The sequence below is a fragment of the Dermatophagoides pteronyssinus genome, unplaced genomic scaffold (assembly GCF_027571235.1).
Source record: "Dermatophagoides pteronyssinus isolate colony J.1.1.1.1 unplaced genomic scaffold, Derpt_VIB-CSIC_2022.12 sq0077, whole genome shotgun sequence".
NCBI classification, from domain to species: Eukaryota; Metazoa; Arthropoda; class Arachnida; order Sarcoptiformes; family Pyroglyphidae; genus Dermatophagoides; species Dermatophagoides pteronyssinus.
In genome coordinates this window covers 47882-72846 of record NW_027461590.1, presented here as the reverse complement: position 1 = coordinate 72846, position 24965 = coordinate 47882, and the positions used below count along the sequence as shown (strand labels likewise).

At 30.3% G+C, this 24965-nt stretch overlaps 5 protein-coding genes and 1 long non-coding RNA gene across 8 annotated transcripts; 1 reads left to right on the top strand and 5 right to left on the bottom strand.

The window, feature by feature from the left end:
• Positions 1 to 816: 816 nt before the first annotated feature.
• Positions 817 to 3833, bottom strand: LOC113792984 (uncharacterized). Its single transcript, XM_027342946.2, has one exon. The coding sequence runs from the start codon at positions 2839 to 2841 to the stop codon at positions 1480 to 1482; it is 1362 nt and encodes a 453-aa protein (XP_027198747.2). The 5' UTR covers positions 2842 to 3833; the 3' UTR covers positions 817 to 1479.
• Positions 3834 to 8341: 4508 nt separating this feature from the next.
• LOC113790656 (uncharacterized) lies at positions 8342 to 10494 on the bottom strand. Of its 2 annotated transcripts, XR_012847142.1 has the most exons (3): positions 10109 to 10458; positions 9648 to 10053; positions 8342 to 9583 (listed from the first exon to the last, which is right to left on the bottom strand). It is a non-coding gene; the product is annotated as an uncharacterized LOC113790656 (long non-coding RNA). The 2 variants fall into 2 exon arrangements; XR_012847141.1 differs by having other exon boundaries at positions 9648 to 10494.
• LOC113790653 (uncharacterized) lies at positions 8991 to 13790 on the top strand. Of its 2 annotated transcripts, XM_075824366.1 has the most exons (5): positions 8991 to 9074; positions 11549 to 11674; positions 11742 to 12640; positions 12698 to 13401; positions 13461 to 13790. In XM_075824366.1, the coding sequence occupies exons 2-5, from the start codon at positions 11576 to 11578 to the stop codon at positions 13712 to 13714; spliced, it is 1956 nt and encodes a 651-aa protein (XP_075680481.1). In that variant the 5' UTR covers positions 8991 to 9074; positions 11549 to 11575; the 3' UTR covers positions 13715 to 13790. The 2 variants fall into 2 exon arrangements, with proteins under 2 accessions (XP_075680481.1, XP_075680480.1); XM_075824365.1 differs by lacking the exon at positions 8991 to 9074 and having other exon boundaries at positions 11462 to 11674.
• A 1-nt stretch (position 13791) lies between these two features.
• On the bottom strand, positions 13792 to 15678 carry Rpn13 (regulatory particle non-ATPase 13). The gene is made up of 4 exons (XM_027340342.2): positions 15452 to 15678; positions 14556 to 15372; positions 14174 to 14470; positions 13792 to 14105 (listed from the first exon to the last, which is right to left on the bottom strand). The coding sequence occupies exons 1-4, from the start codon at positions 15548 to 15550 to the stop codon at positions 13936 to 13938; spliced, it is 1383 nt and encodes a 460-aa protein (XP_027196143.2). The 5' UTR covers positions 15551 to 15678; the 3' UTR covers positions 13792 to 13935.
• A 682-nt stretch (positions 15679 to 16360) lies between these two features.
• Positions 16361 to 18026, bottom strand: LOC142646156 (uncharacterized). The gene is made up of 2 exons (XM_075824364.1): positions 18009 to 18026; positions 16361 to 17757 (listed from the first exon to the last, which is right to left on the bottom strand). The coding sequence occupies exon 2, from the start codon at positions 17704 to 17706 to the stop codon at positions 16663 to 16665; it is 1044 nt and encodes a 347-aa protein (XP_075680479.1). The 5' UTR covers positions 17707 to 17757; positions 18009 to 18026; the 3' UTR covers positions 16361 to 16662.
• Positions 18027 to 18503: 477 nt separating this feature from the next.
• On the bottom strand, positions 18504 to 22810 carry EMC1 (ER membrane protein complex subunit 1). The gene is made up of 7 exons (XM_027340344.2): positions 22474 to 22810; positions 22087 to 22378; positions 19866 to 22018; positions 19678 to 19790; positions 19401 to 19617; positions 19106 to 19339; positions 18504 to 19015 (listed from the first exon to the last, which is right to left on the bottom strand). The coding sequence occupies exons 1-7, from the start codon at positions 22619 to 22621 to the stop codon at positions 18855 to 18857; spliced, it is 3318 nt and encodes a 1105-aa protein (XP_027196145.2). The 5' UTR covers positions 22622 to 22810; the 3' UTR covers positions 18504 to 18854.
• Between the last annotated feature and the right edge of the window lie 2155 nt (positions 22811 to 24965).

Sequence of the window (24965 nt, the reverse complement as noted above, 5' to 3'; positions counted from 1 at the left end):
TTTACTTTATAGATCTTGTTCTGGCATTTCTCTTCAACACCCATTATGGTGGTATTCTGGGTGTAGCAATAATAGTACACGAATTGATTGTCCATCTTGATTTGGACAATTTCCTCTGGTATAATTTTATCTGGTTGCATACATTTTGTTTTCTTCCATTGATTCACCACAGATTTCATTGCTAAAACTAAAACAAAACTTTGGACGGGTTTCCCCTCGCGGATTTTGGTCGCCGTATGAAAAATCATTAGCTGAAAACAATATTCTGTATCCTTTGTTTCCTATACAATTATTATTATTATTAATTAATGTTTGTCTGTGATTTACAATGACTAAAATTAATTAATAATAGATCAATAAAATTAATGGTTAATATAATTATTATTGATTTCAAATAAAAAAAATTAATGTGTCTGGTCAAAAAGAAATTACATTTTTTTTATATACAATGTTTTTCCAAAGAAAAAGTGCATGCTTTTTTTTTCTTTTTTTCTAAAACTGATAGGGAAAAACTTCGTTCATGCAATTATTCCCCTACTCTTTGTCATGCAATTTGTAAAAACAACGTGTTTTTATCGGCGACAGAATGTTCCTAGATATCATTTTTTTTCGACAATGCCTTTTTGATATCATTCCTAAAAATAAGTTAATGTTTTGAAATAACACGTTGTCTTTGTTAATGAAAAGATTTTTGAAAATTTTTATTTTTGGTTATTATTCAATGAAATTATTAATTGTTCAGAAAAACAGGAAAAAGAAACAAATTCAAGTATTAGACTTGAATCAATGGTGGCAACATGATTGGTTCCTCTGGAGGTGGTTGTGGTGGAGGAAAACGGTAATGGCACGGGAAAAATTTACGTTTTACCATTTTGCAGGCCATAACCAATAAGTACAAAATCATGTTGAATGTAAGAGCACTCATCATTCCGACGATAAAATCGAATGTTCTTTCTTGTTGTAATCGGAAGACACAAGTTATTTTGTCTTTAATTGATCCATTATTTGTGGTATTCGAACCACAACCAATGTTTATACCGGTTGTTTCTTCGTCTGTTTTTGCATTTTCTTTTGGTTGATCATTATTTTTAGCCAATTCAGTTATTCGATGAACTGAAGGTGGTACGTCCAATGATTTCAAATCAACTGGTGATGATACCGATGATGATGTCGATGATGTTCCGGTTTGTTTTTTGTTCCAAATTCGAAGAATATCGTCATCAGACATGTCGTGGTAATGTTGTTGATAAGTGATTACCATTCCAAATAAATTTATGATTATCAATACTTTGAAAATCATTTCCAACGATGATTTCATCATAATGGTTGTTGATGTTGTAGTTGACATTGACAATAATAAAAATGAAAAAATGACTTTTCCAAGAGAGGTTCATTGCTTTATATACAGATTCTGAATCGATTGTCTATCATTCACTGTACAATTCCTTCATCCCCTCTGGACTGAATCCATGACTACTCCTATGCTTGAGTCATGCGGATCATCTCACTGCGTAAGGCATTTTCCAGCCTTTCTCGACGCATCGTGCGGTATCTTACGGACTTCTTCCACTGATAGAATATGTAACATAATGCAATCAGTAATGCCACACTTGCAACAATTGCAGCAGTCCACAATAAGTAATACCGTAGATATGAACTAGTGATTTTAACCACTAGTTGATCTTCTTGTTGAATCATTTTCTCTAGATGATTCAACGCGATCTCGGCGTCGTCCTGTCGGAAAATTTTGTTGTTCACCGCATCTGTGAGATCAGTATCTATGTTCGTGAACAGTTCCATCCTGACCTTGTGGAACTTGATTACTTGATGGTTGATGGTAACGTTTTTTCCTTTCTTGATCTTATAAATTTTATTCGCACATCTTTCTTCATTACCCATGATTGTTGTATTCTGGGTATAGCAATAATAGTACACAAAATCATTATCCATTTTAACTTGAACAATTTCCTCTGGTATGATCTTGTCCTGTGGCATACACTTTGATTTCTTCCACTGGTTGACCACAGACTTCATTGCATGTCTGCAGGCCGGAGAATGGAAAACAAACGGTGTCTGATGTTCTTCTATTGGATCGAACACAATTTCTGCTGAGCAACCAGTTTTTTCCTGATATACCACATATTGTGGACCGTTGTATTTCGTAAGACATATTTCCTCATGTCCTGTTAAATTCTTCGGTTCTATTACTGCTAGATAAAATGGATCAGCTCTTAATAGAGTATAATCTTGATCCGTCCTTATGCCATTTACTTTAATAATCAATTTTGTCTTCATTCCTTTTTGTTTGATTAGACAATTCTCCATGTGCCAGTACTTCTTCGGCGTATTTTGTCCCATAGTAATTCCTGGGAACAATAATTCCAACGCATTTGCAAATCGAGGATTCTCAGAGTCAAAGATTTGGTGAATTAATTTTTCTGATTCACTAAATTTTATGCTCAACATAGTCATGACTCTTTCGGCTTCCAATTCTGACCTTACTTCATACAGTTCGTCATGAAGTTTCCTGATGACACCAAACATTTTTCGATTAATTTCAAGTTCTAACTTACCCAATTCTGGATCGTATCCATCATTATGGGAACCAAAAATGTTGACCAGTCCAATTACAGCAATGACAGAGATTACTACTTTGAGAATTGTTGTTATTTCTTGATACTGTATTAACGTTTCTCTGTTGGCCAAATCTGCCAGTAAATGGTGCTCTTTTGTTTTGATCATTAATGTTATTCCTTGGTGCAGTATTAACATCTCTTTGTTGGCCAAATCTGCCAGTAAATGGAACATTACTATTGTTATTCCTCTGCACATTATTAACATTTCTTTGTTGATAAAATCTGTTGGTAAATGTTGCACTTTGAACTCTATCTCTATTTGTTGTTGTAATATTTGGCTCTATTTCCTCAATTATTGTTGTTTCAGAGCGAATATTTCTATTAATTCGGCTTTTTATTGATTCTGGTTGTTTATTCATGTACCTCCAACCGTCAATAAACATTTCTGCGTCTTTTAAATATTGATGAATTCTTTCGGGTCTTCCCGTGTATTCATTTGATCTATCAGCGATAACTTGTGGAAATTTCTTGCTAATTTCTAAAAAGAATTCTCTTTCTAAAAATTGTTGATAAATTGGATCATCTTTCAGTTCTTCATAACGATTTTAAATTATACCAAGATTTTTTCTCATTTGTTTACAATCTGTCACATTCATTATCGGTGGTATTGCTTCTATTTCTTTCATTATATCTTCTTTAATTAAAGTTGGATCACAATATTCTTTAACAAGTCTTGCATATGCTTTTTTATATTCCAAAACCTCGCAATAACGTGTAATCTTCATCAATCCGAATTCCGTTGATATTAATGACCAATCTTGTTTTTCTTCCCATAGCTGCATTTACCATTTTGCAACTTTCCATGTGCCAATACTTTTTAGGAGTATCTTCTCCCATTGTTATTCCAGGAAATAACAATTCCAACGATGATGCAAATCTTGCATTTTCTGGATTAAAAACTTGATGGATCTGACTCTGGGATTCACTAAACTTAATGTTCAACATGGTCATTATTCTCTCTGATTCAATTTCGGATCTTACTTCATAGAGATCATCATGAAGTTTCCTTATGATTGCCAACATTTTTTGATTGATCTGGTGTTCTAATTTACCCAATGCTGGATCATAACCATCACTATTCGAACTGAATAAGTTCACAAGACCAACTGCTGCTACGAAGGTAATTACCAATTTAACCTATAATGACGTCATGATTGATCGGCAATACATAAAATAGATGATTTCTAACCATTACACCAATTTGGACTTCGATCCTTACGATTCCTAAAAATTCCTATTGATATTTCATAAAAGAAAACCACGTTTTTTTATATTAACAAATGACTTAGAATTTTATTTTTGGTTAATATTTGATTATTATAAATGAAATTATTATTAGATAAGAAAAATGTTCAGGAAAATACAAAGAAAAAAAGTAAATCATTCTAGATTTAAACTTGAATCAACGGTGGAAGTGGAATTTGTTCCTCTGGTGGTGGTGGGAAACGATATCGGTTTGAAAAGCATTTTCGTTTTATGAATTTACAAACCATTACCATAAAATACATTGAATATGAAGGCACTAATTAATCCAAATAGGAAATCAAATGCATGTTCCTGTTGTAATTGAAAGACACAAGTGATTTTGTCTTTGATTGAACCACCATCGATCGAATGTGATCCACAATCCATTTCGCTTGGTATTCCATCATCTTTTTGTCGATCATTATTTTTAGCCAATTCAGTTATTCGATGAACTAAAGGTGGTACGTCCAATGATTTCGAATCAACTGGTGATGATACCGATGATGATGTCGATGATATTCCGGTTTGTTTTTTATTCCAAATCCGCAATATGTCTTCGTCTGACATATCGTGGTAATGTTGTCCCAATGCTGGATCATAACCATCACTATTAGAACTGAATAAATTGACGAGACCAACTGCTGCAATAAAGGTAACCACCAGTTTCACAGCTTCATAAGCAATACTGATTACACCTCTTTTAGCAATTTGGTGCTCTTCTTCGACCATTTCCTCTTTGCAATATTTTTTCAATGGTCTTTTTATCATTTTGATGTACATTGCTGAACATGTTGAAACTGTTGATATGATGAATCGTTTTTCAATTGTTCATAACGATTTCTTATTATCTTGTCTTTGAATTGTTACCAAATGGATTGATTTTCTTAATCCTACTGGCTTGTAATGTTTCGAACTTTGGACGTTGGATGAAGATCTTTGTTGAATCTTTTTAGCCAAGGTTCAATTGAAAACAAACATTCGTTGTTTGAATGCTTCACGTTCACTTGCCGTAAAATCATTTTAAAAAAATTGTTGGTGGTTATAAAAATCGGTATTCGACGTAGTGTTTGTCTTGATTTGTATTTTATTGGAATACAAACATCTTTGCCTTCCAAAATTTCTTCAACCACTTGAACTGATGATTGGGATATGTTCATTTCATTGATTATTGCAATACGTTTGTTGTACATATTTTCAAATGGGAAATTTGATGTTTTATTAATATGGCTTTCAATATGCCCAGAGTTCCATATTAATTTTTTAATCACTGTAATGAAATAGGTTTTTCCACTACCTGGATCACCAAAAATCGCCAATGCATTATATTTCATAAATACTTTATTTAATGTTGCATATACGCATTTCATGAATACTTTACATTGATTTCTTGAATGAAATTGTTGCCACAATAATGTTTTGGCAATTTCTAGACTTGTTTCGATATCGTAGAATTCATCAGACCAAATACAACAATTTCTTATTGCAATTATTTTTTCAAGTGGCAATTCGTTCCATTCATCTAGAAAATCGTTCCATACCACGTTTGTCCATTTATTTATTTGGTCACATTGCAAGATTCGAATTTCTTTTGTTAGTTCTTTAAATTCTTTCAATTTATGTAATTCCGTTAAATTATTAGGAAATCTTGATTGTATTATTTCCTTGACCTTTTCATACAGGTTGTTGATCGTTTTATTACATACTTTGAATTCGTTCCCTGCATGTTCTTCATCATCGTTTCTTTCGTTTGGTTGTATTGATTCACAATTTTCTGGAACATGGTATGTTTGGGCGAACCATTCATTACATTTTCTTTCGAGTGGAAACTCACCCGACGACTCCCATTCTGTGTTTCTATAATCTTCAATTCGATTGTACAGATCTTCGGGGAGAGTCCTACCTGTTCCAAAGAGTTGAATTGCCAAATGTTTCCGTTGTGATTGGAATAGATATATAATTGTGGCAACCAATCTGCTGACGAGATGTTCTGTTGCAAATTTTCGGTCCCACTTGATAGAGACCTTTGCTGTCTGATGAAGGTGGTGATTCTACACTTGCAGTCTTGTCGGTGATAGTTGTTGCAGAGGTGCAACCAATGGATATGGGCAAAGCTAGTTCCAGCTGCGTGGATTCCCCAGATTCCGTTTGACCTGGGGTATTTGGAGATGAATCCATCAATTTCTCGTTGCAATTCAACTTCATCAGGTTTTCTAGTCTGGTAATCAGATCTATAAACGACTCCTTGTAATCTTCTTGACTGAAAAACCGTTGGATCATTGCAGAGAATTTTGTTAAACCAATTGGCCAATTCAGAATACAATAGTTGAGTATCCTATGACGGCTTACTGGACTTGTTTTTCATAAAGTCCAATTTGTTTCAAAGAATTTAAATTGAGATTACTTTATTATATTTACTTTAAAGATAAAGCCACTTCGTGGGCTAAAATTGTCTCTTCTGACTCATAATCAAAGTTGAGTATACTTGAAGTTTGTAGTGAATCGAAAGTAAGAAAACCAAATCCTACTGGCTTGTTATATAATTTTGATGTTATTTTTTGCAGCTATGTTGTGTTTCAACAGAGTTTTTTTTTCGAGATTTCATGTCCGAGGTAGACTACGGACTTTTTCATAAAGTGGCATTTAGATTCTTTTAATTTAATATTTTCCTGTAACAATGCTTGAAATACTTTTTCCAGATGTTTCAAATGTTGTTGTTTATCTTTGGAAAACACGATTATGTCATCAATATAATTGTGAGCAAAAGATGTCAACTCATGCTTTCTTCAATATATTGTACACAATACGCTGAAAAATTGCCGGAGCATTTTTCAATCCGAATGGCATTACATTCCATTCATAATGCTCGTGCATTGTTACAAATGCTGTTTTTCTCTTATCTTCGGTTGCTACTGGAATATGGTGAAAACCTGATGATATATCCAATGTGGTAAATATTTCAGCATTTAACATTTTGTTTTCAATATCCTGTATAAGCGGCATGGGATATCTTTCTGGGATAGTGATAGAATTGAGTTTTCGATAATCGATGCACATTTTTGTCTTTTCTTCTTCATCTTTTTTTTTATTATCTACCAGTATCTACTGGAAATGAATAATCCGATTTTAATCTTTGGATTGCCGATTTCGATCCAATAAATCTTTTATCTGTTGATCGATTCTTTCTTGATCTTTCTTTACTCGTTGTTCGATATGATGAGAATGCAATATGATTGAAGTTTTAAACACCGGAAAAGCACAAAAACACCAAATTAGAATAAACAAAACACACACACGCTCAATACACACACACAAACAACAACAACAACAAAAAAAACTATTCGCTTTCTATTTTAACAGGTATTTTCATAAATACAGTGAACAAACGCACACACACACATATGACGATACACACATTTATATCGATAATAACATTACATTTTAGATAATTTTAAATAAAAAAAAAACAGATTTTAAAAAACTACACAAAAATTAACACAGGACACATATTTGGCGTTTATTTGATTTGAAAATTTTGATCGAAAAAAACTTTTGAGGATATCAATTTTGTGTTGTTTTTTTTTGCAAACTCCTTTGATAAAAAAATCTTCATTACCATAAAAAACTTGAAATATTGAATTTAAAAAAAAATTCCTGGACGATGGCGGAAAGGGTTAATCATTCATTCGAGTGATTGATTTTTATCACCGAAAATAAAACAAACTGAAATGACGATGGATTAATAAACTGGATGGACATATTCACCATGAATACAAATCCAGATGAAATTTTTAGATAAATTTCATCATTGTGTTCGATACAATCGATACTATCACGTGAACAATCGATGACAGATTAATAAAAAAAAATTAAACCATCCTTCAACGATTATTGCGGCTAAATTCCACATCGACTATTTCAACTCAACTATAAACAAGAGATATAAATGTTTTTAAAAATAAAACTTTTTTTTTATAAAAAAAAAAATTATTATTTGATTCAATTTGTAATTTGTAATTTAATTATTATTAAGAGTTTTTTCAAAAAAAAAATTAATAAATAAAAAAATTATTATAAAAAACAAAAATGTTTTTGAATTGTTATTGCCGATCGTTCAAGCTTTTGCAATTCAAGCGGACAAAAGATTCTAATATCTTGTTCATAGCATCTGGTCTCTTTTGAACTCATTGTATCAAGTTCATTTCTAATCACAAAATATTTCCTTGCGTTTTCTTGCACGAATCGTAGTAATTTTTCTTTCGCAATTGAATCGATTACAAAAGGATATTGATAAAAATCACAATTTAACGAAAGAGAAAAAAATCAAGCGAGGACTTGATGATTTGTCCCATTGGAAAATAATGAATTATTGCTCAAATGTCTGGTTAAATTACTGAATTGAGGCATCCTTGAAATAAGCATTTGTCGCATTGGGGAATAGATTATCAAAATAATTCTCCTGGTGCATTTCTTCGTTGATTGAAATTTTCTTCGCCGCAGATAATCTCTTCTGCTTCTTCAAATGGTGTTTGAAGCAAATCTTTTGGGTTGAATTGAATATTATTAAATGTATTCATGTCACTTCCAGGAACAAAAATTCAATTATTTGTTTATTCAATTACATTTTTAGAAGAAAATGTGTTTTTTGGTTTCGAAATCGAAACTGAAACACACACACACAAACAGCGATTTCACACAATAGGAAGACGATAGGTGGTAATCGAATTTCCATTTCCCCACTCAAAAAAAAAAATCGAACATTTTTCACGACCGCGAATGCTGCCATCTATCGTTGGCCAACATCAACAGATTTTTTTATTCCCAAAAAATATTTTTCTGGTTTTTTCCGAAAAATTTTCGTTATCATCGTTAACCGTTATTTGGCTGTTTTTTGATGGTAGGTTTTTTCTTTCTTAAGAAGGCGAGACAAACCAAACCAAACCAGCCAACCATAAAATGCAATGGCGAACAAGGGGGGGGTTAAAACAGATTTCTCTTCTCTTTTTGTTTTAAGAGAAATTTTTTTTCGCTTTGGAAATGCTGTTGCCGGTTAATGGAAACAAAATTATCATCAACATGCCGTGGATAGATTGTCTTTCGTGTGCAGCATGTTGTAGTGTGTGGTTGTTGATCGACGATAAGATAATCCAATGATTTTAAGTCATTGATTAAGTCAAGTGGAGTTGTAGGAATGTTGTAAGAAATCTTTTTTTTCTGTTTTCAAAAATCCAAATATTGGAAAATCAGAAATCAAATCAAATCGATCGATGATGATGATAATTTCCGTATCCGATAATCGATCCATCACTAATTGATCTTATCATTTGTTGTTTCGTTTTGCTGTTATCCAAAGTTGATAATAATTTTTTTCACTAATCATTCATCGAATGACTCAATCAATCAATCGATGATGATTCAACATAATTGATGAAATTGGTAACCAAGATAATGTGTACAGCAACAAGTGAAACATAATCAACAAAGTGAAACATAATCGATTAACCCTTTTCTTCTCGCTGCAGATATAAATTCATCAAATGATATGATTCGGTTTCATTTTTTTTGCTTGAGTTTTCAAATTTTTCGTTGTTCGTCTATTGCAAACCAACCGAAAACAAAAATCCTGCTACGTAATCGTTTAATAAACAAAAATTTTTTCCCGTTGTTTTTTTCGCATTTTCATTTCCCCGTCGAGTTCATTCATTCTAAAATAAATAAAAAAATTACATTACTTTAATTTCGTTTAGTTTCGTTTTACAAAATACAAACATTCCATTGAATGATGATAATGTTGATGCTGTGTCTGGTTGTGATGTGATGCGATCATCATCAATGATGATGATGTGGTATTTTTAATATTTTTCTTTCGTTTCTTGCTTCAGTTTTTACCACCAACATAGTTTGTTGTGTGTGCTCAGCATACAACATACGCCCAATTCTTCAGTCGTCATCTTCGTCGTCATCATCGTTGTTAAATAATTTTCTTTAGCATCGATTTTGTTGTTGTTGTTGTTGTTAAGTTTCAATTTGTTTTTCTGTTTCGGTTTCGATGGTGATTGTTTTTGTTTTCCGATTGAATTGATTTTTTTGGGTAAGTTTTTTTCCTTTGCCATCATCATTATTATGTGTGATTTATCCAACAAATTGTCCTAGATAATATTCAACAAGAAAAAAACTTGATTGAGGTCAATTTGTGTGTGTGTTTGATTAACCACATTTTTTTTACTTACCTTGAATCGAATTGAATGACCGGAACGATGGCTATCTTCATCAATCAAAAAATCAAAAAAAAACAAAACAAAAACAAAACAAAAACATCATATGACTGAGTGTGTGTATGTGTGCTTATGGTCATTATCATCATAATGATCAATCAATCATTTGGTAGTCATTTTGGTGGTAAAAATTTAAATGAAAATTATCTTCTTCTTCGAACAAAATAAAAGATCGAATCATCCGGCCGCTAAAAAATTATGTCGGGAAATTTCTTTCTCATTCTTTTTCGAATGTTTTTTCTTTCCCGGAAAATTTTTTTTTCACATTCTCATCAAACATTCGAATTTTGAAGGTGTTGAAATTTTCTGCTTGTGTGTGAAAAAGTTGACACGAAAAAAACCTTTGCCCACCTTTTTTTCTTTTTCTTGAAAAAGAAACAAAATTATCATTTTCAAAACGCCTGAAAGTCTATTTTTATCTATATTGAAATGAATTACATTTCAGTGCATAGAAAAAAACATTTTCACATGAACAAATGACCAAAAGAAGAAAAATGATGATGATGAATTGAATTGTTTTTCTTTCCCATTTCTGCCCTGTTTTTGTTAACCATTCATTTGGTAATGTAGTTTTACTAATTAAATTAATTCATTGAATAATAATTTCGATTATTTTTCGACGGTAGATCCGTAGATAATGACAGAAACATTTCGGAAATTCAAACAATCGATCGATCGAATCAATTTTGTTTGATGGGATTCAATTTTTTTGCAAATAAATTAGCTTCGGGTAAAAAAAAAGAAACGATGGTAATCAGTTGCGATGATGATAATTGCCAATTACAATCGATCGATATATCGAATTGAATTTTTTCCATTATCCATGATTGTCTGCTTCAAGCATCAATCATTCGCTGGACATTCTCTCTCTCTTTCTCTCCGGCGCCATTCATTTTTTCTTTTTACCTGTCCAATCAAGTTGAATTTGAATCAAGTTTTTTCTTTCTTTTACTTTTGCATATATTTTTTAGATTTTCAACTAGATTTAGGTCAAAGTAATGTATGCCGGCATGTTTGTTGATGATGATGATAATGTTCTTCAACAACATGGTAATGTCAGCATCAACAACAGCACACAAATTGATCTAGTGATCATCATCATCATTATCAATCGTGCGGCTAGTTTTGAACAAAATTTTTTCTTCAAAAAAATTTCTTCCGAAGAAAAATTTTGAATCGATTGAGATAAAGAGTTCATTGTGGAATGTTTTGTTGTTGATGGTGGTGGTGTGTATTTGGGCACCGATTTCGATTCAATCGGCCTTATTATCATTTGATTATCCTTTTTGAATTTTTTGTTGTTGTTTTTTTAATCCAAAAATGGATTGATAAACAAGAAAAAAAGAAAAACATTGATTTTTTCAAGTTTTGTTTTTGACCATTGTGTACACATAGGATATCAATCGATGAAATTGCCCAAAAATGGAAATTGAATCAAAAGAAACATCCACAGCAGCAACAACAACAACAACAACAACGGATTTGGAAAAACGAAAATCAGTTTCATTTGTCGATGAAAAGGTAAGTGATTCGTTCATTTGTTCTTGATCATTTTTTGAAATTGAAATTTTTATCTTTATTTTCTTAGCTAATTGATAATGCAATTAAATCGACAACAGTAGCAGCTGCAGAAGCAACAACAATGGCCAATATGGATTCGAATGATAATGATGATTCGAAATGCAAAACAACAGCAACAACAACAAAACATGGCCATAAAAATCATCATCATCAGAATAATGGACGATCATCATCAAAAAATCATTACAATAACAATGGTGGTAATCATAAACTTTATGGAAATACTACTAATGGTGGTAGATTTAACAATCATAAACAAACACCTGGACAGCAATCGAAATCTCAATCCCAATCATCATCATCGAATCCTGTGATTATTTATTATAATAATCCTGATGTTGAAATTAATGTTGATGATTTATTGGAAAAATGTCAATCAAAACAACAGCAACAACATGAAACGATGGATGATAATAATGAAAAAAGTGTTGAGCATAAAGAACGAAAACATCATCATCCGGCTCAAAATTTATTATCGGCTAATGTTAATAAACATCATCATCATCATCAAAATGGTAGACAAAATGGTAATTATAATCATCATGGCGGTGGCCATCATCAAAAACCAGGATCATCATCAACAAAACATCATAATAATCAACAACAACAACAAAAATCAAAAAATAAGTGGTCAAATAATGATAATAATTGGCGTAATCATTCGAAACATCAATATGATGGTAGCAATGATGTTAACGGTAATCATCATCATCATCCACATCATAATCATCAAAACAAAAAACCGATAATCAAGAAAATTGATTATCATAATCGATCATCGAATAATGATAATGATGATGAAAACAAGAATAAATCAACAGAAACAACAACAGCAACAACATTATCATCAACATCGACCATAGCTACAAGCACCGAACCAATTACAATTTATTATAATGATAATAGGTATGTTCGGGTTAAAATTCAAGATTTTTATTATAATTTTTTAAAATTTTTCTAAAGTATTTCATTGGAAGAAAATTTAAAACGTTTAAAAGAAACATTATTATCGGATGAAAATAAACAAACAGATTCTAGTCAATCAGAAATGCCATATGAAGAATCCACTACTATTAATGCTACTACCAGCACTAACGATAATGATATTGATACTGTGATAAAAATGGATGATAATACTATAGCTGATACAACTACTAGCCATGAACAAAAATCGGAAAAAATTCAAGTCGATGAAATTCAGCCATCAACAACAGCAACTGTATCGACACTTGTTAAATCAAATGATCCGGAAGATGTGATTAGTGGTGGTGTACCGATTGAAAATCCACGATTACCTGAAGCTGATGCTAATGTCCAAGCGAAAATGGTTCGTTGTACAATCATATCACATCCGGGACATTTTTATATAAAATTTATCAATGCTGATCATGAAAGACAATTGAATGGAATGAATCAATTTTATTCACAAGATGAACATATTGAATTAACATTGGATGTATTACAACCAGGGCAATTTTATGCTGCATTACGTACAAAAGATGAAGGATGGATACGTATAAAATTATTACAAGCCGAATCGATTGATCAGATAACTTGTTTTCTAATCGATCAAGGATGTGTAGATATTTTACGTTTAAATCAATTGCAACCATTATATAGCCAATTTCGTTCGGTACCACGACAATCGATTCGTGTCTCATTATCAGGTAAGTCAATTCTTATATCATCTGGCTTCTTTTAAATTTTTCAATCTTTGAATTCAAAGGTATACGACCACGTGAAAGTGATGATTGGTTACCGAATGAAGCATTAGAATTTAAAAAACTTTTAGATAATCAAATATTAAAAGTTGATTATATTGGTAATGGTGATGGTGATTCAAAATGGGGCCAAATTGTTGAACCAGATTCACAACTACAAATACGTTTACAATTCAATGATGATCATCATGATTCAAAATTAGCTGATCGACCAGTTGCTGATATTCTTATTGAACGAGATTTAGCTATTGCTAATTAGAAGATTTTTAGATTATGGATCAGTCGATCAAATCGACTAAAACAAAAACAAAAAAACTGTGACTTTTAATTTTAATTTTTTTTGCTATTTATTTAGAAAAACTTTTTTTTATTATTATTTCGAATGAATCAGAATATTTTATGTGTGTGTTTGAATAAAATCAAAAATCCTTTTCAATCCTTTGGCAACAGCATTGATATGCTGAATCGATCGATCTTTGCTTAATCCAATGCCATTGAATCATCATCAAATTTTTCATCTTTTTTATCTTTTTTACCGCCATCTTTTTGATCTTCTTTTTTACCAGTGGTTTTTTCGTCTTTTTTCTTTTCTTTTGAATCTTGAGTGGAATCTTTTTTACCTTGTAAACCTTTGATAAATTCTTCAAAATCTTTTTAAAAAACAAGAAAAAAAAGAATTAATTTCGAATCAAACAAAGAAAAAAAGAAAATAACATACTTCCTTTATTAGCAGCAGTAACACAAGATTCAGGTAGACCAAATTGTTGAATTAATGGTCCTAATTGTCCGGATTGTAATGCATGGCTAAATGAATTTAAAGCCTGTTGAAATTGTGGTGATTGTACAGTCGATAAAAATTGTTCGGATAATGGTTTGACCGTTGTTGTTTTTGTCGCTGATGATGAATCCGATGAAGCAGTTGATTGTGGTAACATATCACCAATACGTTTCATGAAATCTTCATTCGTTAATAATGGACGCAATACTTCAACATTAATAGATGTTGATAAATCGACTGAAATAGATTTTGAAAAATGCAAATCAATGATAATTAAAAAAATGCTGAAAAAAAAGTGATAAAAACAAAACAAAAAACATACCATTCAAATCATTATCCGATTGATTTGAATCACCTGGTGTTGATAAACCGGAAATAATATTCTGTAAATCAGATAATTGAAGTCCAGTTGGTGTTTGAATATTGGTAGAAGCAGGTGAATTATTACCACCGGTTGTTGTATTCGATGTTGCTGAACTTGTTAATGCAGGTGTTGTATTCGGTGTTTGTGTTGATGATATAGGTGGTACTGGTTGCATTATAGAATTATTTCCAATACGTGTTGGAGTTGTACCAACACCACCACTATTGTTTGATGAATTTTGTTGTACCGAACCTAAAAGACTTGCTAAACGACTTGCACCCGGTGGTAATACAGCTAAACCAGCATCCAACATTGACATCAATTGTTGTGCAGAAACATTTGCATTGCTAAAAAGATTACGAAATTCTTCTTCCGAACCAAGACCTAAATCACCTGGTGACATTAATCCACCACCACTGCCACCACCAACGCCACCACTACCAACACCAGTACCGCTATTACGATTTGCGGCATTTGTTGCAGCCATTGGATTATTAATATATTCATTAATTTTCGATACAATTTCATCATCTTTATCATCTTTTGGTTCTTGTGACCAGAAAAATAGTCGTCGTGATGATGTTTTAAATTTCAATACAAATACTCGGCCAGTAGTACATTGTGGTACTTTAAGAAATTCAGCATCATCTGGAAACATGATTAAATCATCTTCCAATTGGCCAGATGTACGATCTTTCCAACAAAAATGCATCAAATTATCATCGGCACTTTGATGCAAATAAACTAATCCTTTACGTTCTTTGATTGGGCTTACCTAATAAATTCATCAAAAGAAAAGTTTGAATGTCAAAAAGTTGCTTGATTGAAAAGAAAAAAAGAACGATCAAACATACCGTATTACCATTTTTAACCATTTTACCAGCTTTCATTTGTACCAAATATTGACTTTGTTGTGATGATTGATTACCACCGAAAAAGAATGGTCGTGCCATAATGAAAAATTGTTTGTAAAAGATTTGTTTTATTTTCAAAAAATTTTTTGTAAATAAAAAAAAAATTAAAATCAAAATTGAATTTTATAATCGAGAACAAAAAAAATTTTTTGCTTGTCATGCACCGTATTTTCATTCGCTGTATACAATAATGAGTGAAAATAGTTTGCTATTTCAACTTCAATAGCTACGATTGGGTAGAATGAGACAAATGTAGAAAAATTATTTTCGATGCAAAAAACTATTTCGACAACAATTGTTAAACTTCCTGCTCGATTAATTTGTTTTTTTGTTCAAAATTTTTTATTTTCACTTCAAATTTTCAATCGACAAACATCAAGTTCTTCATATTTTGGTGGCGATTCATATTGTGGTGGATGATCATTATCAATTTCATATATAAATTGATCATTTTGACGAAGATTTGGATGATTAAAAATTGTCGAAATAATTGGTTGATTAATGAAATTTGGTAAAATAATCGATTGAAATGATACTTGTTGTTGTCGTGGTTGTTGTAAATAACTTGTATGATGATAATAATAATAATAAAATATAAGCAAAATTATAATAATCAAAAACAATAGAAATATTAATGACATCCAAATGAATATAAATTTACATTTATTAAATAAATTATAAATGAATAAACATAAACAGATTATAATCATTATAATCATTATAATTAAACGTAAACGAAGTAAGTAAAATCGATTAAACATTTCCATTCTAATAATTTCAATCGTTTATAGAAAACAAAAACTTAAACCGAAAACTTAAACCAATCTTATTTGAATCAGCCAAAACAAATGAACTAAATAATTCTTTAATGGATGGATTTTATTTGATGAAATTTATTAATTTTTGTTTCTTCTGATTATCGTCTTGACAGCCTTTTTGTTGATATTTTTGCTTGTAATGTTTACGTATTTTGTTTTCGTAAGTGTGTTTTTGATTTACTAACTAACTAAACTAAACTAAACTAAATCAACAACAACGGTAATGATTAAATTTGTTTTACTTTTGGATAAAAATGAATTATTATCGATATTGCTACTGTGTGTGTGTGTGTTTATTGATTTGAAAAATTCAATTCAATATGATAATGATGATTATTGTTGTTGTTGTTGTTGTTCTGGTTGTTTTTCCTCTGATTTTTTTTGTTCTGATTGTACGGTTACATGATCATTATCATTATGGTTATTAGCGTTATGATTATGGTTATTGTTGTTGTTGGCCATTATTAAATTATCAACATTAAGTTCTTCATATTTAGGTGGTGAATCATATGGTGGTGGTATATCAGTAGCTTTTAAACGTTCCATACGACAATTATAACATTCATTTTCATCATCATCATGATAATCATTGATTGTTAAAATAGAAAAATCATTAATATTTTGATTATGATTATGATGATGATGACTATAACTACGATTTCTTTGTTGTTGTTGTTGTTGTTGATTACGATTTTGTTGTTGTTGTTGTCGTTGTCGTCGTTGTTGTTGTTGACGATATGAATGATCACGATAAATATAAATCATTATAAATGTATAGACAATAAAAAATATTATAATTGCCAGAATAATCATTAAAGTTATATTAAAAATTATCAGTGCAAATTCATAATCAATTAAAAATGCTAATAAACAAATAATACCAATGGTTGATATTAATATCGGTATAAAACGTATAGCGATTGTAATAAAATATTGTAACCAAATTTTTGTTCGATACCATGCTAAACGATTAACATTGGTTGTATTTTGTTGTTGTTGATATAATTGTTGTTGTTGTTGGTCGTTTATGTTTGTTGTTGTTGTTGTTGTCGTTACCGGTATTGACATTATTGCGGTTGTTGTTGCGTTTGTTGTTGTTGTTGGTGTTGGTACCATCATCATACGATGACGTCTAATACGTTCACGATGTGGACAACGATAATGATTATTACTTGTAATTATTGTTGGCTGTGACATTGATCTTGATGATTGTTGTAATAATGATGATTGTAATGGTAATGATAATGGTGATAATGAAAATTGTACATGATTTGTTTGTTGCGTTTGTTGATCGCAACTAGATTCATTCATTATTCGATTCAAAGACGAAGAATCGCAGTTGTTGTTGTTATTTGAATTTTCGATTGTCATCGTCATCGTTTGTCGTCGTAGTCGTTATCGATTAAAGTCAATAAAATCAATAAATAACTTAAAAAAAATTGATTTCTTATTAATTTATAATTGATCGATCGATCGATCGATTTCAATCAATCAATCAAGCATATCAGGAACATCGATTTTGAAAAAAAAACAATTTTTTGCCTCTTTTCTTTCGCAAAAAAAATTACGTTTTGGAAAAGAATTAAAGACAAACAAAAGATGTTCTTTTTTTTTGTTTCTTGTCAACATTTAACAAACAAACATACACCATAGTGATACACACCAAACACCTTTAATACCTTTAATTTAATTTTTCTGACACACAAAAATAATAAATTTATAGCTGATTTGAATGTGTGGGAGAAAGAATATCAAAAAAATACCATTCTATCACCAACGACGATACCAACGACAACCGATAATGGCTGGCTTATCGGTTTTTAAAAGATTTTTTTTTCTGGTTTGGCAGTGATAAAATCCATTCAACAATAGGGCGAAAAAAAACGGTTGAAAAAAAATCATTCAAATTTGATACAAACACACACAGAGAAAAAAAATATAGACTTTGTTGCTTTGTCAAATACAAACTATGATGGATGGATCATTATCGAGATTCAAATCATCTTGTGATGACAATGATGATGATAATGATGAGATTTGATTAAAATCAAGAAAATTAACAATGTATATGTAATTTTGTTTTGTTGTTTTTTGTCTTTTCAATTTTAAATAATTTTGTTTAATTATCAATCAGTGAGAGGCTTATAGAAAAGAATTTGTAACAAACAAAAAAATTTGTTTTTGTATTTTTTTAGTACAAATAAAATTTTTTATTTTCATTCATTTTTCATTCAATTCTGGTTGCACAACAACATTTTACATATTTTTTTAAAAAAATTAAAAGTCTAGTTTGATGAAAACTATCTATGTTATTTTGTGACTATATATCTGTTGTGATCTTTGCGTTTTTTTGTTTTGTTGTTTTTAAAAAATTTTCTACCGTTGAAATTCTATAGTTTCTGTTTGTTTTTGTTTTCGGATTCGATTCAAAATTGACTAGACTAAATTAGTCAGGAATATTTTGTATAAAAAAAACATAGAATTTGATATTAAACATGTTAAATTAGCCAAGATTATTATAAAATTCATTTCCAAGCAGCATTCAATGATTTTTTTGCTGCTAAATATTTAACCAAATAAGACATTATTATCAATAATAAAAGTACGGCCATAATAAGTAAATGATCAAAATCATCTTTTAGTATATCGAATGTTTTTGATGGTGTTACACGTGTATAATAAATATCTGTTGTTGTTGTTGTTGAGGAGAAAAAAGTGAAAAAATTTCAATTTTAAAAAAAGGAAAATTTCCAATAAAAATCAAACAAACACATACCAATACCATAAACACAGATAAGTGATGTAGATTCCAGACTAGCTGGTGCAGTTACAATACCACGTACATTAAAAACTGTTTGATTATAATTAATAATAGTTTCGGATGGTATTGGTAATTCAGGTACATATGGTATAAGACCTTCTTCAGCATGTTCTTGTGTTGGTCGAATTGGTCGTCGTGGATCTAAAAAGGCGCGTGGTAATTCCAATATTCCACCAGTTGGTAATGAAACTGAACAGGAAAAATTAATTAAGTCAAAAATTCAACAACAGAAAATTAAAATTAATCATACTTAAGATATGTTTACTGGTTATTCCTTTCAATGTTTCAGTATCGGTCATAATACCAATACCAGTTGGAAATATAAATGATTTTTGTTCAACATTTGGTATTGCCCATAAATCACGACCAATTGATGAAAATGCTGTTGAATTAATTTGATTAAAACCTTCATATAATTCTATTGATGATAATTCATTACGACGCATTTTATCATTATAATATGAATACTATATGAAAAAAAATTAATTAAAAACAGCAACCAAAATGAATAAAAAAACTAAACTTACAATAATTGAATTTTCCGAATGAACCACTTGACAAGGGCAACGTGTACGACGATGTACAATTGAATAGATAATATTACCAGTTATTGAATCAATTAAATACATTGTTATAAATGCTAAATTCGAAGAAGTAAAAAGCAAAAAATAAAATGAAATTTTTCATAAGAAAACATTTTTTTTTCGGTACATACATTTATCTTGACTATCTAATGATTCAACAAGTATAGCAACCAAATTTGGATTTAAATATTTATACAGAACATTACGATCACCAAGTACACGACCTTGTGAATGAACCATTTCATGTGGACGTTTAAATATTGATTTGATCGATATTAATTTGTTCGTTTCATGTGGTAAACGAAATTGCCATACAGGTGTTGCACGTGGACCATTATCAACAACATTGGAACCAGCAAAACTATAACCAGTTAATAATGCATCAGTTTTATTCAGAATCATCATAAAATGATTTGAAGCAATATTTTGAAATAATTTTTTCATTGCCATTGTATCTGGATATAAATATGCATTATATTCTGAATCAAGTAATAATAATGGTCGTTGAAAAGTATTATCATCATAAATTGTTTGTAATAACATTGCTTGTATTGTACGATATGGTAGCCATTTGGAATCCAATATTATACCAGTAACCGGATCAAATGAATATAAAAATGTACGTTTTTGATCTTCAAATGAATTCAATATAGTACAAACAGCTGAATGTGTATAATGAGCATTATTACGTTGTATCCATATTGGAAATTGAACATCATCATCATTATTATCCGTATGAATAGCTAACCATGGTTCATATCTTGTCCAAATTATACGACCGGTTATTGTATCCAATGCAAATATTTTACCCGATTTTGTTCGGGCAATAATTACTTTATGAAAACCAAAATAATCTCGAATCAATATTTCTTCTGTATCATCAGAATCATCATTTTGTAATTGATCTTGTTGTTGATCAATTGTAAATGAAATTTCATCATCCAATTGTTGTTGTTGTTGCTGATTTGAACGTTGTGTACGATGTTGTTTCAATATAATCATACTATGCATTAAACTATGATATGATTGTCGTATGAATGACATTAATTGTATGATTTGTGAACGTATACGATGTATAAACATTGATACAATATTTGTATTACGTTCATCAAATCCATATTCTTGTTCTAATGTTGCATCATCTTCGGATAATGGTAAATCAATCATAACAAGACTATTTATTTCAGCCAATGCTTCTTCCCTTGCCCAATTAATTTTTCCCATTAAATTCGTTACAATCATTGTTCCATCCAATGTTGTTAATAATAATTTATATGTATAACGAAATTGATTACGACCCAATCGATTGTTCGGTACCATTGTTCGTATGGGAATAATTTCAAATCGATCAACCGACCATTGTTTATCTAAACGTTTTACTAGTTTACCATTTGATGCAACGGGCGAAAGTGAATTTCTTCCACCAAATTCAAATAATATTGATTTGGATGAAATTGTCGTTGTAATATCATTCCATGATTCCAGATGAAATATAGCCAATTTAATAGCAAAAACTTTTTGTTCATTTCGGGCATCATTTTGATCTTCATATGGAATTGGTTCAGATTTTGTAAACATAACAACAACACCAAATTCTTGTTGATCAATTTCATTTTGATTGCTGATGGATGATTCTTGTGATGATGATATCAACGGAATGATTGTAATACGATGAGCATATGGAAATACTTTTACCAAACGTATTGACGAACTACCACCACCACCACTATTATCTTGAAGATCATCGGATACAATTTTAAACAATACAATACCTTGTCCATTACCCAAATTTATGGCAAAATATTTTGATATTAAATAATTTGATTTTGCTTTTGATATTGTTGTTGTTTTATCAACATCACCAAATAATTCCGGTAATAATTGTATACGAATCTTGTCATTATTATTATTGTTTTCGGTAAGATTTGCTGCAGTGGTCAAACCAAATGTGGACAACGGAATACGTTTAAATTGTCTTGCGGTTGTTGATGTTGATGATTTATCACCATCATCATTAACATTATTGAGATCAATAAATTGAAATCCACGATCTTTTTGATCAATACAAATCATATGTTCCGAAGTAATCATATGACATTTACTTGTATCTAACCATTTACCAACAATTAATCTTGTTAATGATTGTAATTTTCTTTGACGAAATTGATAATGAAAAAATTCCATTAAATAATTTTTTCGTGAAATTTTTACTATTAATAATGCGGGTTGTTGTTTTTGTTGTTGTTGTGGATCACGAATCAATTTGAATAATAAATCAAAATTACTATGGGAAAAACAAAACAAAAATCAGAAAAACGAATCAAATTTTTTCTGGACAAAAAAATGACAAACCTTGGATCATTATCAATTTCATTAAGAAAATCATTTGGTAAAAAATGTTCGGATAAAAGAATACCGGATGTTTTCCAGCAACGAATCCAACGGCCATGTCCATTCACCGATAATACTGGACAGGAAAAATCCATTGTTGATGGTGATGATTTTGGCCATGATGATAGAAAATCAATGGATGATGAATTTTCTAATAAATGACGCCAATTTATCGAACCATTACGAAGATAAAGACCCGATAATGAACCACTATGTGATGATGTTATTAATAATTGATGATCTTGCCAGATATCTTTTGGTTTTATTTTCGGTTGATTGACACGTTGCATAATGGAAAGAATTTTGTTTTTTAATTTCAATTTTTTTCAATCAAATAATAATAATTACCAGAAGCTCGAAGAACATGATCAACACGACCAACAAATTGTTGACGCCAATCAAATTTTCCAATCTGATCTTCATACAGACAATCAGCTAATTGAAATAATAATTTCAATATAATCATATACAAAAACAATTCATTTAATTGTTTCATTTTCTCTTTCTCTGCTCTTTACTTTGGAATTCTTTGTTATTTTTTTATCAAGTTTTCTTTTGCTGATTACAAATGATTTTTATACATTTGGACAATTTAAAAGTTAATAACCGGGCGGGGAGAAAAACAGATAAAATAAATTTAAAAAAAAAGAAAAAACCGAATGCGAAATCACCGAAATCAGATTAGAATCGAATCGAATAAACATGACATAAACATGTTTGATGGAAATATCGATTGTATCGATTGTATCGACAAATTAATACAATAATCGACAATAGATGGCGACTGAAATGCTGAGTTTTTAAAAAATATATTCGAAATTCGAATCCCGAAATTTTGAATTCGAAAATTTCGGGATTTCGTAATTTGATCAAAATAAAATGTTTGTTTTTTTTTCTTTTGGTTGATTATTCAAAATGGATGATTTATGATCGACGATAATTTTTGATGATTTTTCATTCTAAAAACCAGAAAATAAATTTCCCATAAATTCATCGATTTATCCAATATCCAATTTCAATCGGCCCAAATGGTTCGTGTTTTGTTTATGGATGAACAGTTTTTTCTTTTTCGATTTACAATCAGTGGTCAGTGGTTTATTCAATGTTGTTCGTTTCGAATGGATGTTTATCATCATCATCATCATCCTGATCACCACCTTTATTCAAGCCAGCCAAGCCAAATCAACAAAAAAACGACAACGATTTATGTTCGTTTTCTTTCCGCTTACATTCTCCCACACACTCAAAGTCCATTCAAAATAATTGATAATTCAAGCTAAACAACCAGAAAAAAAACCAAATTGGTCAGCAGATTTATTGCTCAAATTTTTCATTTTTTTCTTTTTCGGACCAAAGTTCTGAATCATTCATTCGTTCAATTTGTCGATTTTTGGTTTTCGGGTTTGCTCAAACCAAACGATATTAAACAATATTTTTTGTCAACAATATTATGTAATCATCATCATCATTGAATCATGAATCAGGAAAAGAAAAAAATTTCCATTTGGATTTCTTCAATATTCTTGGATTTTATTTTTGGTGACCAATGAATGAATGCAATGCTAAAAAAAATCGCCAAACCAAACCAAGAAAAAAAATGTTGTCATCGAAAAAATTCATTGAAAATTCTCATCACGAAATCATCATTTTGGTTTTTTCCTTTTCAAGTTCCGAAAAAACGTATGGAATTTTTCTTCTGTTGTTTCCTGAATTGAGCTTATCAAATGTCCCATTCATATTGTACAAATATCATCCACACACAAATTGATGACCATAATCATCATCATCACCATAATCGTATGTTTAATACATTCAAACTTAATGATGTGATGATCGATTTGTTAAAGCAACAAAACAAAAAAGATGCAAAATGCACAATGGAAAAATACACAAAATAATCATTTGGACAGATTTTCCATATTTCCATTTCATTTCATTTTTTTGTTTTGTTTTGTTTTTTCGGGATTTCATCGGATCATCATCGTTCTGATTTTCAAAGATTTGGGAAAAATTTTTTCAGAAAAGTATTTTTCACTATCGTCCGCCACCAGAATGCATAAATGGAAAATTGATACGTTTTTAATTCAAAATTCATTGAAAGAATAGCAAAAGGTGAATGAATGGCAAATTGAACAACCAGAACAAACTAACCGAAAAGAAGAAATGTTAAAATTTTTCTTTTCCTCCGAAAATAGTAACAATTGTCGAGTGTTTCGATGTTTTTTTTTTTTTTTTTGATTGATATTTTCTAATTCGATATGGATACTTGAATTTCCAATATGGTTAGTGTGATGCAGGAAATGCTTATAGCTTTCAGTAGCAACAATAGCAAAAAACCACTTGAATGAAGCAAAAAAATTGATACAAACAATTTTCTACTGTTTGTTTCAATTTTCTTTCACAATATATGATGTCAAATGATGATGATGATGATAATTGATGGCCTATTTTCTTCTTCTTTTGATACGAAAATAAAAACTTTTGAATTATAAATCTAAAATTGAAACCATATAGCAGCATATAAAGAAAATAAAAAACCCGAAAAAGAAATCGATCCATATCAATTATTTCAATTCGGATAACAACAAAAACAAGCCCCGTTTAACTTCTTTTATTATCAAAAGAAGAAGAAAGAAAAAAAAATGTCATTTTATAATTTGAAATCCAATTTTTGCTGAAAGAAGAAAAAATCCTGTTTGAATTTTTTTTCTTCTGTTGAATACAGAAAACTAATACTACTATATTGAACTTATTACACGGACAATTTACGATAATAAATGCCTTTTCATCATCACCATCATCATTATTGTCATCATCATCATCATCATCAAATTGATTAG

Bases quoted from the DNA above. Each gene is read 5' to 3' on its own strand.
- LOC113790653 (XM_075824366.1), top strand. From the start codon at position 11,576: ATGGAAATTGAATCAAAAGAAACATCCACAGCAGCAACAACAACAACA. The intron at 11,675-11,741 runs GTAAGTGATTCG...TTATTTTCTTAG, and splicing joins TTTCATTTGTCGATGAAAAG to CTAATTGATAATGCAATTAA. The intron at 13,402-13,460 runs GTAAGTCAATTC...TTGAATTCAAAG, and splicing joins GATTCGTGTCTCATTATCAG to GTATACGACCACGTGAAAGT.
- LOC113792984 (XM_027342946.2), bottom strand. From the start codon at position 2,841: ATGTTAATAATGTGCAGAGGAATAACAATAGTAATGTTCCATTTACTG.
- Rpn13 (XM_027340342.2), bottom strand. From the start codon at position 15,550: ATGGCACGACCATTCTTTTTCGGTGGTAATCAATCATCACAACAAAGT. The intron at 15,373-15,451 runs GTATGTTTGATC...TGAATTTATTAG, and splicing joins TGGTTAAAAATGGTAATACG to GTAAGCCCAATCAAAGAACG. The intron at 14,106-14,173 runs GTATGTTATTTT...TTTTTTAAAAAG, and splicing joins TACTGCTGCTAATAAAGGAA to ATTTTGAAGAATTTATCAAA.
- EMC1 (XM_027340344.2), bottom strand. From the start codon at position 22,621: ATGAAACAATTAAATGAATTGTTTTTGTATATGATTATATTGAAATTA. The intron at 22,379-22,473 runs GTAATTATTATT...TAAAACCAAAAG, and splicing joins TCATGTTCTTCGAGCTTCTG to ATATCTGGCAAGATCATCAA. The intron at 19,618-19,677 runs GTAAGTTTAGTT...TTTTTCATATAG, and splicing joins ATTCGGAAAATTCAATTATT to TATTCATATTATAATGATAA.
- LOC142646156 (XM_075824364.1), bottom strand. From the start codon at position 17,706: ATGACGATGACAATCGAAAATTCAAATAACAACAACAACTGCGATTCT.